The sequence below is a fragment of the Oryctolagus cuniculus genome, chromosome 3 (genome assembly GCF_051225735.1).
Source record: "Oryctolagus cuniculus isolate XC-2025 breed Fujian yellow rabbit chromosome 3, ASM5122573v1, whole genome shotgun sequence".
Classification (NCBI taxonomy): domain Eukaryota; kingdom Metazoa; phylum Chordata; class Mammalia; order Lagomorpha; family Leporidae; genus Oryctolagus; species Oryctolagus cuniculus.
In genome coordinates, this window is record NC_142869.1 from 23147825 (window position 1) to 23167726 (window position 19902).

At 41.7% G+C, this 19902-nt stretch overlaps 1 protein-coding gene across 4 annotated transcripts in view; it reads right to left on the reverse strand.

Annotated features, from left to right (window-relative positions):
- XRCC5 (X-ray repair cross complementing 5) overlaps positions 1-19902 on the reverse strand; it is a 101543-nt gene that overhangs the window by 34549 nt on the left and 47092 nt on the right. For all 4 annotated transcript variants that reach the window (XM_002712463.5, XM_017343103.4, XM_051848210.3 and 1 more), the window contains exons 15-16: positions 5923-6016; positions 4672-4741 (exon numbers count right to left, since the gene is read on the reverse strand). In XM_002712463.5, the coding sequence (XP_002712509.1) occupies positions 4672-4741; positions 5923-6016 (164 nt within the window). The remainder of the gene's footprint in view (positions 1-4671; positions 4742-5922; positions 6017-19902) is intronic.

A 19902-nucleotide genomic window follows, 5' to 3' on the forward strand; every position in this document is an offset into this window, starting at 1 on the left:
AAGTTGATCTTCTGTATATAAAGATAACTGAAAATGAATCGTGATGAAGAATGGGATTGGAGAGGGAGTGGGAGATGGGATGGTTGCGAGCGGGAGGGAGGTTATGGGGGGAAAAGCTGCTATAATTCAAAAGTTGCACTTTGGAAATTTATATTTATTAAATAAAAGTTGAAAAAAATAAAAATTAAAAATTTTTTTAAAAAATGCTAGCTATCAGCTATTTGTGGGTCTGCACCATTTCTACTCAGATTGTCTTATCAGATTTTTAAAAGATTTATTTATTTATTTATTTTTAAAGACATCTATTTATTGGAAAGGCAGAGTTACAGAGAGAAAGAGAGAGAGAGACAGAGACAGAGAGAGCTCGAGAGATTTCTTCTATCTGCTGGTTCAGTCCACAGATGGCCACAATGACCAAGGCTAAGCCCAGCTGAATCCAGGAGCCAGGAGTTTCCTCCAGGTCTCCCATGTGGGTGGCAGGGGCCCAAGGAGTTGGGCAATCTTTCACTGATTTCCCAGGCACATTAGCAAGGAGCTGGATCAGAAGTGGGGCAGCTGGGACATGAACTGGTGCCCATATGGTAAAACTGGCATCACAGGCAGTGGCTTAACACACCACACCACAATGCCAGCCCCTATTAGTTTTTTGAAAGGCAGACTGACAGAGACGGAGAGACAGACAGACAGATCTTCTCTATCAGCTGGTTCACTCCCCAAATAGTTGCAACAGCTAGGGCTGGAACAGGCAAAAGCCAAGAGCTTGAAACTCTATCTGGGTCACCCATATTAGCTGCATATATTCAAAGGCCTGAGCCATCATTTGCTTCTTCCCAGGTGCATTAGCAGGGAGCTGGTTGGGAAGGGAAGTAGCTGAGACTTGAATTGGTACTCTCATATGGGATGTGGACATCCCAAGCAGCAGCTTAACCTGCTGTGCTCTGCCACACCACAACACCTGCCTCTGAAGGTTTGTTTCTTTAAACCAGCTGTGCACGTGTGAATTCCATTTGGCAGAATCGAGCTCTGCCACCCTGGCACTATGCAGAAGATATAGAGCCTATAATCTGACTAGAGAGAATCACCTCATTATAAAACAAATTACATTCCATACTCTTTCTTGGCTCTTAACATCTTCAGACAGCCTGCTTTTGACACACCAGGAACATTCATACTTTACATGATGTCTCATACTCAGTGGGAATTTATACCTTCAGACCTATCTCAATCACACAGGAATTGTTAGGCGGATTGGAGCTATGTGACTTTTCCGTCTCCTCTAATTTGCTGTTTACCTTTTGACAATTTCAGCACTATTCCTAAGGAAAAGCAGGGTGAAGGTAAGGACTTTGAAGTTCATGGTGATCCTCCTTAGCAGCTCTGCTCATCAGTTTGGTAAGGAGGTTTGCACACTGTGAACAGCGCACAGCCACTGGGAACTGTGCAACCACACTTTCAGATGCCAGATCACAGACATTGGTGATGAGTGCTTAGGAAAGGAAACTGCCCAACTTTCACTGTTAATAGATGATTATTATATGTACTGTGGTGGTCAAAGTTTTTCCTATTGTAAATCTCTGTGGGGTGGGTAGGCAGGGAGGAGGAAAGGGACGGGAAAAGGAAGGACACCTGAGCAAAGGAGAATCAAAGACAGCTTGCAAACATACAGACAGGCAGAAAGAACATGATTCCTGGGGTTCAGAGTTTAGTTACCTCCTCTCTGTTAATAAGTTTAGAAGAAAACTAGAAGGTAAGCAAATATGTAGCTGCCTATCTTAGACTGCTGATGTCTGGGGACAGGAAAACAACACCCTCAGTTTTACTGTGCTTCTGCTAGACCTGACACAAAGTAACCATATCCATATTTATTTTATAACTATAGGTGAAATGGCCAAGCTCAACCCAAGGGAAAAACAATATTACCAACTATCTATTGTTGATCACACTTTTGGAAACAGAATAAAAAATGTACTTGAAAAAAAGACGGGCCTCCCTCCCTCCGCCACTCTAGCCAGAGATCCCGCACATGGATAAAAACGATCATCACCAGGGAGGCAGCTGGAAATCTGCAGGGAGCACTCTTTGGGCTTGCAGGAAAAGTCTGAGTCCTGGCTCACCAAAGGCCTTACAAAAGAGATGTCCAAGCCAAAGAAAAAGGGCATGACAAGCGATGAGAAAACAACAACTTTTAGAGTTGGAGGTGAGAAAGGGAGGAGTAGTAGGGAAGCCAAGCTTCCTTGAAAGCAGAACTGTTGGCTAAGGCAGCCCCATTTTCCCACAGCTCTGCAGAAAGTCTGGTTTTGTGACATAAACCTTCCTATTAACAACACGCTAGGACTCAAAAGTCACCTTCAATGTACAAGGACAATCTACTCATAAAAAGTCTTATTATAAGTCCATGGCATCGTAATGCTTACAAAAAAAAGTGCAGCAAAGAAGAGTATTAGGAATAAGGAGAAATAGATGACTAAATTTAACAAAAAAAATCCAGTATGTGAAATGATATGTGTTTGAATCCCTGTGTGACTTTTGGGAAAAAAATTTTTTTTATTTCTTGCAGTTTTAATAGTTTTTCTATCCAGAAAATGGGGGTAATCATGCCTATTCTAACCTATATGTCATTTTTTTATTTTTATTTTTATTTTTTTTTTGACAGGCAGAGTGGACAGTGAGAGAGAGAGAGACAGAGAGAAAGGTCTTCCTTTGCTGCTGGTTCACCCTCCAATGGCCACTGCGGCCAGCGCGCTGCGGCCGGCGCACCGCGCTGATCTGATGGCAGGAGCCAGGTGCTTCTCCTGGTCTCCCATGGGGTGCAGGGCCCAAGCACTTAAGGCCATCCTCCACTGCACTCCCGGGCCACAGCAGAGAGCTGGCCTGGAAGAGGGGCAACCGGGACAGAATTCGGCGCCCCGACCGGGACTAGAACCCGGCGTGCTGGCGCCGCAAGGCGGAGGATTAGCCTAGTGAGCCGCGGCGCCGGCCCTAACCTACATGTCATTTAGGGTCCACCTCCCTTTGTTATTTTCACAAGACTGCTTCAAATCTCCAATCCCACGGCCTGGAGAAGCCATGTTGTCCTGTGATGTGAGCAAATTCTCAGGCACCTACTTTATTATGGTCTCTTTAGACACCGGCTTCTTGTGTTTTCAGGAGCTTTCTGTGTCTGAAGTAATTCCATATGCCAAATGCTACCTCTTCACCAGTTTCCCCCAATACAGGACTCAGACCTAGCATTCCCAGAGTTTTACTGACTGAATTGACTGAGTATCTGTAGTTATGAGTTGGAAACACATCGTCAATGGCTGTGCCTGTGTGAAAATTCACTCACTTTCTGTCCCTTCCTCTTCTTCTTCCTCATCTCCTCCTTTCCTGAATTTGTGTCAGTTTTCCCACGATGCAAAGCAGCCTCCCCCTCCTTTGCAGTTTCAACATTGACTGACCATCAAATCTGGGGACACAGGCTCATTCTCTACCATGAGCATGTACCAAAGTATTTTTTTCCAATAAAAACTAATCTCTCTTTCAGAAAACTCTGGCATCAGCAGTTAAAGTTCTAGCATTTTCTCTTGACAAGATTGCTATGTGGGGTGATTGAAGGAGAGAATATAATAAAGTGCTAGCACAATGCTTTGCACACAGTAGACATAAAACAGCTAGTGGATGCCACCTAACAGTGATGGACAACTAGATTTTGTCTCTAAAAAAACCATATTTGCACCAACTCAGGAGACCAATCTCTTTCAAAAGGAAGAGTCTCAACTTTGGACAAGGCCTTAATCTTTTTCCAGAACACAATAATCATGATAGATGAAAGAGTTTGTTGATTTGTTGTGGTAGTGTGTCTGCTTCTTTCCAGTCACAATATGCCAGCCAGATGATAACAGCACAGGTTCAATGCTGTGAAAATCTCTGTTGACCATCTCAACACAAAAAAAAGGGAGATTCTGAAGGACTGTTTCTACCAACCCATCCGGAATAGTTACCTAGAATTTTAGATTCCCTTCTATTCAGATGAAATTTTGTTTTGTGTTAGAACTCAAAAGCTTCTTTCCTATATGGCAATTCATAGCAGTAAAATAAAAAAAAAACTCTTCCTGTTTTTCAAAATACAAGACATAGACCTCAATAAAAGACTGAAGATTCACATAATGATAAAGCTGCCCTTCCTCAAGAAATTTCTACGGGTTTGGTCTTTGGGGTTGCTGCCAATAGGATGTGGCTGGTAGACTGTAAGCTCTCTCTGAGGCTCGGATGGCTCTGAGTACCTTTGGGCAACCACACTGCAGGTTTAGGCACCTTGCCAGGATTCCTAGATCTTAAGAGGTAAGGTGCCTTAGGCCTCTGCCAGGTAATAATGTTTCTAAGCATTTGAGAGTTACCTCCCCTGCTAAAATTCCAAGATGTTGGACATTCTGTGCACACATGAACATAAACACTCAGACATACAGAAAGCAGTTCACATAGCCCTGACCCTGGGCAGCAAAAATGAATGCGATGTTGCTGTATACACAAACCTGCAGGATTAACAGCAAGGGACAATCACAAAGATCTTCCAGTAAAGAAAAAGGCCATATAAAGCAGTACAATAAGAGGCTACAGTTACTAATGAGGCTTGAAATCAGGCTATTTAAATAGTTTCTCTTAACTGCAAAGCCATTGGGACTTATCACTCACCTTCCTCAAAGCTGGCATTCTTCTGTCTCACTATAACACGGAAGTTCTCAGCAGGATTCACACTTCCAACCTAGACCAGACCACAGACAATAAGCCTGCAGGTCACTTCTCTTCTGTACAGCACCCCAGGCAACATAAACTGACTAATGTAGTAAGTCTGCTTTTAAAAAATAAAACCAAAGACAAAAAGGTCTTTTCTGTCCATTTTCATTTCTAGGGCTCTGTTAAAGGACAGAAGACACCAGTGGTCAAATGGCTGCCCGATACTTTCAGTCACCTCTCTTTATGAAAACTGACTTCTTTCTTGAGGAGTCAGAAGTATTATAATCCAAGCCACCAGCCAGCCCAGCTTGGGGGCTTTTAGTGGTACAGACTGGCTGTATACCCTATCAATTAGGAAGGGGAGGACTCTGCAGTGTGGGCTCAGTTCAGGACAGTTGCCTCACTAAAGTGACATAAGAAATAACAGCTTGGGGCCAGCGCCATGGCTCACTTGGTTGATCCTCCGCCTGCGGCGCTGGCATCCCATATGGGCGCTGGGTTCTAGTTGCTCCTCTTCCAGTTCAGCTCTCTACTGTGGCCTGGGAGAGCAGTGGAGGATGGCCCAAGTGCTTGGGCCCCTGCACCCACATGGGAGACCAGGAAAAGGCACCTGGCTCCTGGCTTTGGATCGGCACAGCGCCGGCAGCAGTGGCCATTTGGGAGTGAACTAATGGAAGGAAGACCTTTCTTTCTGTCTCTCTCTCTCACTGTCTACAACTCTACCTGTCAAATAAATTTAAAAAAAAAAAAAAAAAGAAATAACAGCTTAATATTTGACTCACTGAACTGCCCCTTTTGGGGCATTGCTCTTGACCCTTTGGCACTAGAGTTTTGGAAGAATATACAAACATGCCCAAACTGAAAATGTTCTCACAAAGTAAAAGCAGATCATGTATAAAGATTCAGTGCAGTGCTGACTAAGAGGGCTTCAAAGACAAAAATCTCTTCCATCGTACTCAGAGATAAATCTATTACATATCATATAGATAATTCCATAGGTAAGTTACTGATAATAATTACTTAAAGGAAGAAAGGGAGAAGTACAGGATAAACCTTTCTAAATTATATATATATATATATATATAATTTATATATATAATATATAATAGAGACAGAGAAAATCAAAGAAAATGATATGTCAATAGACTAACAAAAATTGATGCAATCTCTATGAAAACAGGGAAGTGTATTAGAAAAAGCTCTGCTTACACTGGTGACACGGCCTTCGGCCAGGCTGGAGACACTGAAGTGGGCTTCCTCTTCTTCAGTCTTGCATTTTTTAGCAATGGGTCCTTCTTCGTGACTAGAAAACAAAAAGATTATTTTTTTTGCAACCTTAAAAAAAATCAAAACCAGAATTGTTAATGTAACAAGTATAAATCTTCCAAGCTCCCAAAATAAACAGCCACACTTAGTTCCTTTACAAAGAGCTCGCCTCCCTTTCCGAGCCTCAGAGCTCCTGGCAGCCCTTGAAGCAGCCCTGGCTTTGTTTCACAGCAGTAGAGAAATCATAATTAGCAGCCGCACCATAAAGTCTTTGCAAAAGATGAAACTGCAAACACAGATAATGGAAACTTTAGCGTGTAAGTAAGAAATCTATCTACCCTGCAGGTACTATTTGCTAGTCCCTGTCGCAGAACTGATAGCTATTAGCTTTCTGTGTACACAGAAGACCTTTGCGCCTAATAGCCTATCTTCTCCACCCTGTATGTGAAAGCTTTGTAAGTATCTACTTACAACTGTCAAAACTTAGTAGACAATCCTTGATTAAATATAAAGAGAATCCTCTTAGAGAAGGCTTAAACTACAAAAAACACTTTAAAAAACTTTTAAGCTGCTCTTTAGAAATCTAATTCTGTTTTACGCATGTTCAATAGCATCTTCATGCTAAAGGAAAGATGACTCAAGAAAGCATGGCAAATATTCCACCTCACGTAAAACGCTGGTTTTCACAGGCTATCCTGAAGTCAAACAGGAGGCCAAGTTAATTGCAAAGGAGAAAAATAGCAAATCCAAAGATTCTGCCTATGATTACCCTTAAGTTGTGGAACAGGAAAAATACGATGATGATTTTCCCCTAAACAAATAATGTCTATAGTAAAAACAACTAACAGAAATGGCTGAATGAAATTAGTAATGATATCTAGCAATTCTTTTTAAAAATAATTAGTAGACAGGGCCGGCGCCATGGCTCAAAAGGCTAATCCTCCGCCTTGCGGCGCCGACACACCGGGTTCTAGTCCCGGTCAGGGCGCCGGATTCTGTCCCGGTTGCCCCTCTTCCAGGCCAGCTCTCTGCTGTGGCCCGGGAGTGCAGTGGAGGATGGCCCAAGTGCTTGGGCCCTGCACCCCATGGGAGACCAGGAGAAGCACCTGGCTCCTGCCATCAGATCAGCGCAGTGCGCCGACCGCAGCGAGCCCGCCACGGCAGCCATTGGAGGGTGAACCAGCGGCAAAGGAAGACCTTTCTCTCTGTCTCTCTCTCTCACTGTCCACTCTGCCTGTCACAAAAAAACAAACAAACAAACAAAAACAAACAAAAAATAGTTAGTAGACAAATGAAAATTATATATTTTTATCATGTGCAACATGACAAATTTTGAAATACATATACACTGTGGAAAGACTAAATTAAACTCATGAACATATGTATTAATTCACAGACCATTTTTTGTAGTAAATACAGTTAAGATCATTTCTCTTAGCATTTTTGAGACTAGTACTCTAAATGTGTGAGGTTTTTTTTTAAGATTTATTTATTTATTTGAAGGTCAGAGTTACACAGAGACAGAAGGAGCAGCAGAGAGAGAGAGAGAGAGAGAGAGAGAGGTCTTCCATCTGCTGGTTCACTCCCCAATTGGCCACACGGCCGAAGCTGTGCCGATCCGAAGGAATTTCTTCCAGGCCTCTCATGTTGGTGCAGTGGCCTAAGGACTTGGGTCATCTTCCACTGCTTTCCCAGGCCACAGCAGAGAGCTGGATCGGAAGTGGAGCAACCAGGACTCGAACTTGTGCCCATACTGGACGCCTGCACTGCAGGCAGCGGTCTTATGTGCTATGCCATAGCACCAGCCCCTCTAAATGTGTTTCATTGTGCAACGCTTCAAACAATGAAGGATGAAGGAGAGTTTTTCTTTTTTCTTTTCTTTTTAGGATTTATTTGCTTATTTGAGAGGCAGAGTCACAGACAGAGGAAGAGACAGAGAGAGGTCTTCTATCTGCTGGTTCACTCCCCAAATGGCTGCAACAGCTGATCTGAAGCCAGGAGCTAGGAGTTTCCTCCAGGTCTCCCACACGGGTGCAGGGGCTCAAAGACTTGGACCATCCTCTTTTGCCTTCCCAGGCACATTAGCAGGAAACTGGATCAGAAGTGGAGTAGCTGGGACCTGTACCAACTACCACATGGGATGCTGGCACCGCTGGCAGCAGCTTCACCTGCTACACACAGCACTAGCCCTAAGAGTTTTTCTTAAAAATGAAACTAAGAAAATGAAGACATAAGCTGCCTTCCTCAACAGTATTTCTTTCTTTCTTTCTTTCTTTTCTTTTTTTTTTTTTTTTACAGGCAGAGTGGACAGTGAGAGAGAGAGAGAGAAAGGTCTTCCTTTGCCGTTGGTTCACCCTCCAACGGCCACCGTGCTCGGAGCGCTGCAGCCGGCATACCACGCTGATCCAAAGGCAGGAGCCAGGTGCTTCTCCTGGTCTCCCATGGGGTGCAGGGTCCAAGCACTTGGGCCATCCTCCACTGCACTCCCGGGCCACAGCAGAGAGCTGGCCTGGAAGAGGGGCAACCGGGACAGAATCTGGCACCCCGACTGGAACTAGAACCTGGTGTGCTGGCGCCGCTAGGCGGAGGATTAGCCTATTGAGCCACGGCGCCGGCTCCTCAATAGTATTTCAATAGTGAATTTTTTTTTTATAGGTAGGTATGTGGACAAAGTAATCATCACAGCCATATATACATGAAGTATGAGTTTTATTAATTGATATATTTTCCATTCACCACTATCTTTTTTCCCTGTGAGAAGCAGAGATGAGGTAAACAGAAAACATTAAAAGGGATAAGTCCAAGGAAAGTTGAATCAGCAAATAAAAGAGCTATCTGCACCTCCATGTTTATTGCAGCTCAATTCACAACAGCTAAGACATGGAATCGACCTAAATGCCTGTCAACAGAAGACTGAATAAAGAAATTATGGGATATGTACTTTATGGAATACTACACAGTAGTAAAATAAATGAAATCTGGTCATTTGCAACAGAGTGGAGGAATCTGTAAAACATCATATTGAGCGAAATAAGCCAGTCCCAAAGGGACAATTATCATAAGTTCTCCCTGATATGTGACAACTAACTGAGCCCCTAGGAGGAAACCTGTAGAAGTGAAATTGACACTATGAGAAGCAATGGCTTGATCAACCCTTGTCCTGACTGTTGAGGAACAGCTTATTATTTTATTCTTTGTACTATTTTCTTTTTCTACTTGATACCATTGGTTGAACGCTCTACTTAACACAGAATTATTCTTAGGTGTTTAAATGCAATTGAAAATGGATCCTTGTGAAAAATAAGAGTGGGAGTAAGAGAGGGAGGAGATGTATAGTTTGGCACATATTCTCATGGACTTGCCTCTAAGGGTAAAGCTAAAAACTTGCCATGGGACTACAAATCCCATTAAGTTGGCAGGTACAAATGCCATATTACTAGTTAAAATGATCATTTTAAGTACATAACTGATCACAAAGATAGGAATAAGTGTCACAGGGATCACATAAATAAGACCAAGTGTCTGCTAATAACAATAGAATTAAAAAGGAGAGTGATCCAACATGGGAAGCACGCCACAAAACAGACTCATAGAAAGACAAATGCCCTAAACAGCACTCTGGCCTCTGAATCAGCCCTTAAGGCATTCGGATCTGGCTAAAAAAGCCCATGAGAGCATTTTAGGCATGGAGAGCCAAGACACTGTGGCAAAAAAAAAAAAATGACCTAAATGAAAGATCTCTGTGAGTGAGATCCCAGTGGAAAGAAGGGACCATCAAAGAAGGAGGTACCTTTCTCTGAAGGGAGGAGAGAACTTCCACTTTGCTTTTGGCCCTATCTAAATAATGATGGAGTTTGTGGACTCAAAAAGGCTTCCATTGCCTGGGCAGCTCATGACAAGAGCCTCAGGTGATCACTGACATCATAAATGAGAGTGTCAACTGTTAAACCAGCAACAGGAGTCACTGTGCACTTGCTTCCCATGTAGGAACTCTGTCATTAATGAGTTGTACTATGAGAATTAATGGTAAAACTAGTCTTCAAACAGTACTTTATACTTTGTGTGTCTTTGTGGGTTGCAAACTGTTGAAATCTTTACTTATAGAGTTGGTCTTCTGTATATAATTAAAAGTGAGTCTTAAGGAAGAATGAGATGGGAGAGGGAGTAGGAGGTGGCATGGGAGTGGGGGGTATGAGGATGGGTACAGGGGGAAGAATCGCTATATTCCAAAAGCTGTACCTATGACATTTATATTTATTTAATACATAAAAGCTTTCTAAAAAAAAAAAAAAAAAAAAGAGGGATAAGTCATCCAGAGCCCTTTGCTTACAAACAGAATATAAAATCAATACACTTGAATTCTAGTCTCAGGATTGTCACTGACTAGCCCTGGAATCTTACATTTTCTTGAAGGTGTTCTCTGTGTATTATTTTTTGTATAACTACAGTTTAGACTTTAGACACCTACCATCCTCTCTGAGCATCAGTGTACTCTTCAAGAAAACACTATGGGGAAAATATTGTTGTTATATCAACTATTCTCTTCTGAAAATCCAAATTAACTTGTAGTATTGAGAAGCATTATAAGGCCGGCGCCGCGGCTCACTAGGCTAATCCTCTGCCCTGCGGTGCCGGCACACCGGGTTCTAGTCCCGGTCGGGGCGCCGGATTCTGTCCCGGTTGCTCCTCTTCTTGACCAGCTCTCTGCTGTGGCCCGGGAGTGCAGTGGAGGATGGCCCAAGTGCTTGGGCCCTGCACCCCATGGGAGACCAGGATAAGTACCTGGCTCCTGCCATCGGATCAGCGCGGTCGCCGGCTGCAGCGCACTGCCCACGGCGGCCACTGGAGGGTGAACCAGTGGCAAAGGAAGACCTTTCTCTCTGTCTCTCTCTCTCTCACTGTCCACTCTGCTTATAAGAAATTAAAAAAAAGAAGCATTATACATACAAAGTGCTGTGCTAAGTTCTATAGGAATACAATGTTGAATCACATGAAAATTTTCTTAACTCCTCCAAAATAAGATTATAGGGAAGAAAGGGTAAACAGAGATATCCACCAGTTCTCCAGTCCCAGACAGGTAAAAGCAGCCAGATAAATTAGTAGAAAGCAGCATTTAATATGGTTAATAAACTCAAGGTTGAATAATAGCATTATTAAGAATTTTGCATATGTTAAGTTCAAAATGTCTAACAGAAGTGGAAAAGAACAGTGATCCTCATCCCAAATTATCTATGAAGGAATTAAACCCTGGAAGGTAGAAATTATCCATGTAAGATCATAGGAGGCACAGAGATGTTAACAGCTGCTGCATTTGGATTATGGGACCATAGGTAATGGTTCTTTCTCCTCTTATTCTGTTTCATAATATGTATAAATCCTACAATTCATTTATTTAGCCAAATATTTATTGAATATTTACTATGTGCCAATCATTAAGCTAGAATCTAAACCCTAGATATACAAAAATTAATTCACAATCAACATTTTTAAAATTTCAGATAAAAAATTAAGCAATTAACAGTCATGTGATAATAGCATATTCCTTTCAGAGAACAGCAAACAGTTACATTGGGCAGGAGGACGAGGTATAAGCTGCAAAGAAGTGAAAGATGTGGCTGGAATATATATGAATCACAGGCATAAAAATGTGGGGGAAGAAAAGGAGATCTTGAGGGCGTCAGGTTATGGACACACACTTCTTTCCTTTTTGCTTATCCAGGTTTTCTAATTTCTGTCACAGAGTTGGATATTATGATGAAATTAATGGGAGGCCATTAAAGCAAGGGTTTTTAATCAGGCATCCAAAGATGGAGTCAAGGGATCTTGAAATTACATTCACAACTTGGTAGGTTAGGGCATTTTGGGGGGAAGAGGGTTCATAGTGTTTATATCAAATGGGTCCATCACAAAAGAAAAAGAAGGATTATGAATCACAGCATTAAAGAATTTTTAAAAGGGAATTACTTGATCAGATTTGTTTTTCAAAAAATCACTCAGGTAGCAGAATGGATTGAAAAGGGCAAAGACTGAAATGAGGGAAATCAGTTAAGAGGTTATCTCAGTAAAGCAGGCTAAAATGAGACAGCCTACATAAAGGTAATGGCTGTGAGCGATGCTAATAAGAGCTAACATCATGTGCTAGTCACTATGCTAAGCACATTTAAATTATCTCAGTTAAACTTAGCAATGACCTTATGAATTAGCTATTACCATTGTCCTTTTATAAATGAGCAAATGAGAATCCTGAGAAGCAGGTATTTGTTGCTGCCACTTGACTTAGAGCAACTTGTCAATCTCAACTGCTTTTTGAAAAGGGGAAGCACTTGGGTTTAGATTCAAATCTTTCTGACACCAAAATCAATGCCATTAGTCTCTGTACAAAGCTGAAACAAAAGGGATGGATTTCAGGTAAATTTAGTACAACTTGGTAAACCAATTAGACATGGAAAGTAAAAGAAAGAGATGACTCCCAGGAAATTAGGTGTCATTTACTGAAATAGAGAATAGCATGAAGAACGGTTTAAAAAAAGCAGGGAAGAAAGATGATAAAGTCATTTCTGGACCTATTGAACTTGAGGTACCTATTGAGAATTAGTTTTCCAGTGAATTGGATAGAAATCTGGGCTGCAGACAGGTATTAAGTAGTTTCTGAAGCTCAGCATGTGAAACAACAAAAGGTCTTGGGACATGTAATGCAATAGCAAAATGGCAGTATGATTAAGAGTAACTATAGCAAATATATATGCATCCAGTGCCAGAATGCCTGGCTATTTAAAACAAATATTAATGGATGTAAAGGAAAACACACTCCAATGCAATAATAATGGGGGACTTAAACACTCCACTTTCATCCATGGACAGATCAACTAGACAAAAAGTTGACAGAGAAACAACAGAGCTAATCTACACTATGGACCAAATGGACCTAACTGGTATCTACAGAACATTTTATCTCACAGAATACACATTTATCAGTGTATAGAACTTTCTCTGGAATAGACCATATGTTAGACCATAAAGCAAGTCTCAACAAATTTGAAAAAACTGAAATCATATCATGTATCTTTTCTGACTACAATGGACTGAAGCTGGAAATTAACAACTTAGGAAACTCCAGAAAATATGCAAACGTGTAAAGACTGAAAAATACTTTTCTAAATGAATAGTGGGTCAAAGAAGAATGTCGCTCCCCGTCTTCGTGGAGGAACGACACAGGACCCTGCGCTGTTCTTTTGTCTGCTCGGCCCTCCCCGGGTTTGCTGCTGGTTCTTCCTGGGTTGGCTACTGTCCCTTCCACCTCCGTGGAAGGGCGGTTCCCCCTGGCCACTTTCCCCACTTCCGCAGGGGAGCGGCACACCGCCGGCTGGCTCTCTCGGGGGCTGCACAGGTGTTCCCCTTAGATGTTCCCCTTAGATGTTCCTGGTGCATGTCGTCTCTCTCCTCCTTTATAGTCCTCCTCTGCCAATCCCAACTCGGCTGCCCACACGCCGAGTACGCTGCTCTCCTCCAATCAGGAGCAAGTCCTACAGTTTATTGGTTGAACTGGAGGCAGCTGTGTAGAAGCTGTTTTTCTCCTCTCCCAGCGCCATATTGTGGGGGAGCAGATGCATAGAATAAGTCTTAATTCCAGTAACTTAGTCTAGTCCGAGTTGCTCCCCACAGATCCCCCTTTCTTTTTATTTTTTGGCGTTGATACGCGCCTGTCTTCGGTGCCCCGCGGCACACACTCTGCTCTGCTTGCTAGAGTTGCCACAGGTTCTTACAAGTCCTATCAATCAGGCAAACCGAATCCGGGTCCTCTCTTCGCCATGTTGTGAGGAGGTTTTTAGGCGCTGATGCGTGCCTGTGTTCGGTGCCCTGCAGCGCATGCTCTGCTCTGCCTGCAGGTGCTTACAAGCCCTATCAGGCAAACCGAATCCAAGCCTTCTCATTGCCATATTGTGGGGAGGCTTATTGGTGTTGATTCGTGCCTATCTTCGGTGACCTGCAGCTCACACTCTGGTCGAGCTGCCTGCTGGTGCTTACCGCCTTACTAATCAGGCAGACTGAATCCAAGCCTTCTCATTGCGGTATTGTGGGGAGACTATTGATGTTAATAACGTGCCTGTCTTCGGTGACCTGCGGCACATAAGCTGCTAACCGCCCGCAGGTGCTCATCGCCTCACTAATCAAGCAGACCGAATCCAAGCTCTCTCATTGCCATGTTGTGGGGAGGCCTTTCTCTATTTCTCTATCTCCGGGCATTCCTATTTCTCCTATTTTACTTCTATCTACCAGCATTCCTATTTCTCTCATTTTACTTCTAAACTTCTGTTTCTCTTATCCCTGCGGCTTCCCGGCGCCCGCCCCGAGGCTGCTTCACGGCTCTGCGCGGCTTCCCGGTGCCTCGCCCCGCCGGCGCCCGCCCCGAGGCTGCTTCTCGGCGCCTCGCTGCCCCGCGTTCCCTATCTATTCACGCCCCGTGCTCTCTCTGCACGCAGCGGCTTCCGCGAGTCACACAGCCCCAGCTCACTTCTCCGCCACTAGTATTCAATCTAAGTTCCCCGGGCTAACCTGGCGAATTCAACCTAGCTCACGCGTCTGCGCCTTTCGGTCTGGCTTCCCGTCCTTTGCTCCCTGGGCTGATCTGAAGGATTCCAACCTGGCCCACGTTTCCGCCTCTGGTTTAACTTTTCGCCTTTTGCCCCCCGGGCTGACTTAAAGAATTCCAAAATGGCTTACGTTTCAGCCTCAGCCTGCCCCCCGCGGCTTCAATTTCCCTAACATTTTTCTCTACCCGGTATATTTCCCCAAGCTTTCCTCCAACAATACTCCTCCCTCATTTCTCCTGGCCTCTCCCCACAGTCCGCATCCGAGTCTGTTTGTTCTAGCTTTCACTTTCGACCTTAGAGATTTCTCCCAGCTTCCCCCCGTAGTCCGTATCTGAGTCTATGCCTAGGCTTTCAATAGCTTCTTCCGGCACCTTTTTCGTCCGGCTTTTCCCTAGGCTGTTTGCTAGTCTCTCTCTCCGATATTTTCCACTTCTTCTCGTTTCTTCCCTCCTAAGTTTCCTATCCGAGTCACGGCACCATTATGTCGCTCCCCCTCTTCATGGAGGAACGACACTAAGTCCTGCCTAGGCTTCATATCCGAGTCACGGCACCATTTGCCGCTCCTCCGCACGCGGAGGAGCCGCACCGGACCGGACGCTTGTTGTTCCCTTTTTTACAAGTCCTTTCTATAGTAAAGTAAGAATAAGTAAACAGCAAACTCCCAAAGCAAGAATGAGTAGAGAGAAATGAGAAAGAACGAAGTAACGAACTTCCCCGTGAACTCTCCAACGCACTCTCCAACCAACCCACACCACCATGCCGTCTCTCTCCTCCTATATAGTCCTCTCCACCAATCCGTGCTCTGCTACCCACACGCCAAGTGCGCTGCTCTCCTCCAATCAGGAGCGGCTCTTGCAGCTTGTCAAGTTGGTGAGAGGCAGCTGGGTAGAAGCTGTACGCTCCTCTCCCAGCGCCACATTGTGGGAGAGCAGATGCATAGAATAAGTCTTAATTCCAGTAACAGTATAGTCCAAGTTGCTCCCCACAGAAGAAATCAAAAGGGAAATAAAAAATTCCTAGAAATGAATGAAAATGACAATATAATGTATCAAAACTTATAGGACACAGCAAAGCAGTGTTAAGAGGAAAGATTATAGCAATTAGTGTCAACATCAAGAAATTGGAAAGGCATAAAATAAATGATCTATGAATACATCTCAAGGACCTAGAAAAACAACAAAAGAAACCCAAAATTAGTAGGAGGAAATAAATATTAAAATTAGAAATAAACAAAAAAAGATAAAAAGGTCAGTGAAAATCAAGAACTGGTTTTTAAAAAAATGAACAAAATTAATGCACCACTGGCCCAAGTAGCAAAAAGAAAAAAGAAAAGGGAGAAGACCTAAATTAATAATATCAGAGATGCAGCAACAGATATCATAGAAATAAAAAGAATAATGAGAATTACTATAGCTACATGCCAACAAATTGGAAAATCTAGAAGAAATGAATAGATTTCTGCACACATACAATCTACCAAAATTGAGTCATGAAAACATAGATAACCTAAATAGACTAATAACCAAGGTGGAGACTGAATCTGTAATAAAGATTCTCCCAAAAAAGAAAAGTCCAGGACAAGATTTCTCAACACAATCAAGACAATATATTTGACAAACCCACAGCTAGCATCAGAGTGAACAGGGAAAAGTTGGAAGCATTTCCATTGAGATATGGAACCAGACAAGCAAGCCCATTTTCATTCTTTTCTTTTTTAAGATTTACATATTTATTTGAAAGGCAGAGTTACAGAGAGACAGAGGCAAAGAGAGAGAGTGATATCTTCCATTTGCTGGTTCACTCCACAAATGGCCTCAACAGCCAAAGCTGCGCAGATCCAAAACCAGGAGCCAGGAGCCAGGAGCTAGGAGCTTCCTCTGGGTCTCCCACACAGGTGCAGGGGCCCAAGGATTTGGGCCATCTTCCACTGTTTTCCCAGACCATAGCAGAGAGCTGGATTGGAAGTGGAGTAGCCAATCTCCAACTGGTGCTCATATGGCTCGCTGGCACCACAGGTGGAGGCCTTACCTGCTATGCCACAGCACTGAAGATGCCCACTTTCACCATTGCTATTTAATATAGTTCTAGAAGTTTAAGGCAGAGCTATTAGGCAAGAAAAAGAAATCAAAGGGATACAAATTGGAAAGGAGGAAGTCAAATTAATCCCTGTTTGCAGATGACAAGATCTTATATACAGGGGACTCCAAAGACTCAACTAAAAGAGGAGAATTTGGTAAAGTTGCAGTATATAAAAATCAATATACAAAAACCAATAGCCATTGTATACACAGACAATGCCATAGCTGAGAAAGAACTTGTAAAATCAGTACTATTCATAATAGTTACAAAAAATTTCAATCTTTTGGAACAAATTTAACCAAGAATGCGAAATATCTCTACAGTAAAAACTACAAAACATTAAAGAAATAGAAGAAGACACACACACACACACACACACACAAAACAAACCCAGAAACACCTTCCATGTTTGTGGATTGAAAGAATTAATATCATCAAAATGGCCATAGTACCCAAAGCAATTTACAGATTCATTGTGATCCCAATCAAAATACCAAGCATATTATTCTCAGAGCTAGAAAAAACAATGCTAAAATTTATATGGAAACACAAGAGTCCTGAATAGCTAAGGCAATCTTAAACAACAAAAGCAAACCTGGAGGCATCACAATACCAGATTTTAAGACATACTACAGAGCAGTTATAATCAAAACACTCTGGTATTGGTGCAAAAATGGACATATAGATCAATGGAACAGAATAGAAATCCCAGAAATTAGTCCACACAGCCACAATCAACTAATCTTTGACAAACAAGCCAAAATCACTCCCTGGAGAAAGGACAGTCCCTTTAACAAATGGAGTTGGGAAAACTGGATCTATGCATGCAAAAATATGAAACAAGACCCCTACCTTACACCTTATACAAAAATCAACTAATAATGAATCAAGGATTTAAATCTAAAATATGCTACCATAACATTACTAGAAGAAAACATTGGTGAAACTCTGCAAGACACTGGCATAGGCAAAGACTTCTTAGAAAAGACCTCAGAAGCCCAGGCAATAAAGTCAAAGATACACCAATTAGATTACATCAGACTAAGAAGTTCCTGCACTGCAAAGGAAACACTCAAAGAGGCAACTGATAGAATAGGAGAGAATATTTGTAAACTATGCAGCTGATAAAGGATTAATATCCAGAATATATAAAGAGCTCAAGAAACTCAACAACAATAAAATAAACAACCCAGTTAAGAAATGGGCAAAGGATATGAACTAGTATTTTTCAAAGGATGAAATACAAATGGCCAACAGGCACATGAAAAAAATGCTCAGGATCACTAGCCATTAGGGAAATGCAAATAAAAACCACAATGAGATCTCATTTCACCCCAGTTAGAATAGCTATCATCCAAAAATCAAAAAATAATAAATGCTGGTGAAATGTGTGGGGAAAAAGTACCCTCGTACACTGTTGGTGGGAATGTAAACTCATACAACCATTATGGAAAATAGTATGGAGATTCCTCCGAAATCTGAAAATTGATCTACCATATGACTCAGCAATCCCACTCCTGAGAATTTACCCAAACAAAATGAAACCAGAATATGAAAATTATTTGTATTCCCATGTTTACTGCAGCTCAATTCACAACAGCTAGGATACGGAATCAACCCAAATGTCCATCAACTGATTACTAGATAAAGAAAATGTGGTAAACATGCAGTATGGAATACTACTCAGTCCTAAAAAGGAAAGAAATCCTGTCTTTTGCAACAAAATGGATGCAACTGGAAATCAGTATGCTTAGTGAAATAAGCCAGTCCCCAAAAGACAAGTATCACATGTTTTCTCTAACATGAGGGAGTTAATACAGAATGCAAAAAAAAAAAAAAAAAAAAAAAAATTCAGGAATGAAACAGACATCTTGTTATTTGATTCGTTTTCTGCTCTTGTTAATACTCTGGTGGAACTGTGGTCCTTCTACTTTTTTACTTGTTGAATATTACAGTTAGTATTCATTAAGCCTGTGATTATAGAGTGGACTGAAATTATGTCTTTATCTAAAGGGAGACATAGACTCCAATACAGTAATAATGGGGGATTTAAACACCCCATTTCATCAATGGACTGATCAACTAAACAGAAAATCAACAAAGAAACAACACAACTAATCTACACTATGGACCAAATGGGCCTAATTGATACTACAGAATATTTTATCCCACAACTGCAAAATACACAAATTTTTCAGTAGTGAATGGAACTTTCTCTAGGATAGACCATATGTTAGGCCATAAAGAAAGTCTCAGCAGATTCAAAAAACTGATATAATACTGTGTATCTTTTCTGACCACAGTGGAATAAAGCTGGAAATTAACAACTTAAGAAACTTTAGAAAATATTCAAGCACATGGAGACTGAACAACACCCTCCTGAATGAACAGTAGGTTATAGAAGAAATCAAAAGGGAAATCATAAAGTTCCTGGAAATGAACGAAGATCACAATACAGCATATCAAAACCTATGAGATACAGCAAAAGCAGTGTTAAGAGAGAAGTTTATAGCAATCAGTACCTAATCAAGAAATTGGAAAGATATCAAATAAATGATTTAACAACACTTGAATATAACAAGGACCTGGAAAAATGAGAACAGACCAAAATGGATGCATCTGGAAACCACTGTGATTAGTGAAATAATTCAGTCTAAAAAATTACAAATATATTAAGTCTTCTCTGATATGTCACAGTTAACAGAGAATACCAAAAAATGTATAGGAATGAAATGGTCATTTTGGGATATGATTATCTTTTTTAGTTCATGTTTATACTCCTGTGGAACTGTGGTCTTTCTACTTTTTACTTGTTGAGTATTATGATTAGTGGTGAATTAAGCTTGTGAATAAAGAGTGGATTAAAATTATGTCACTGCAAAAATTGATGAAGAGAGGGGAGGGAGGGAGAGAGATGGGGGAGTAGGGGAGTGAGGGAAGTGTGGCTGTCTTCTTGAAATTGTACTACGCAATGCATAAAATCTGTTCTCTTTATAATAATAAATTTTTTAAAAAACAGAAATCATGTCTCTGTTATAATTAAAGGGAAAAAAAAGGACAAAAGAAGCCCCTGGAAGTTGAGAGAGGACGGGAGGGAAATATGGTTATCTTAGAATTGTAACTATGAAATACATGCTAGCTATTCTCTTCATATTAATAAGAATTTAAAAAAATAAGTTTACTTTGTTTCAGAAAGATTTTAAATAAATGTATAGTTTCTAGAGAATATGCATTTTCCATGAGCTTTTTTTAA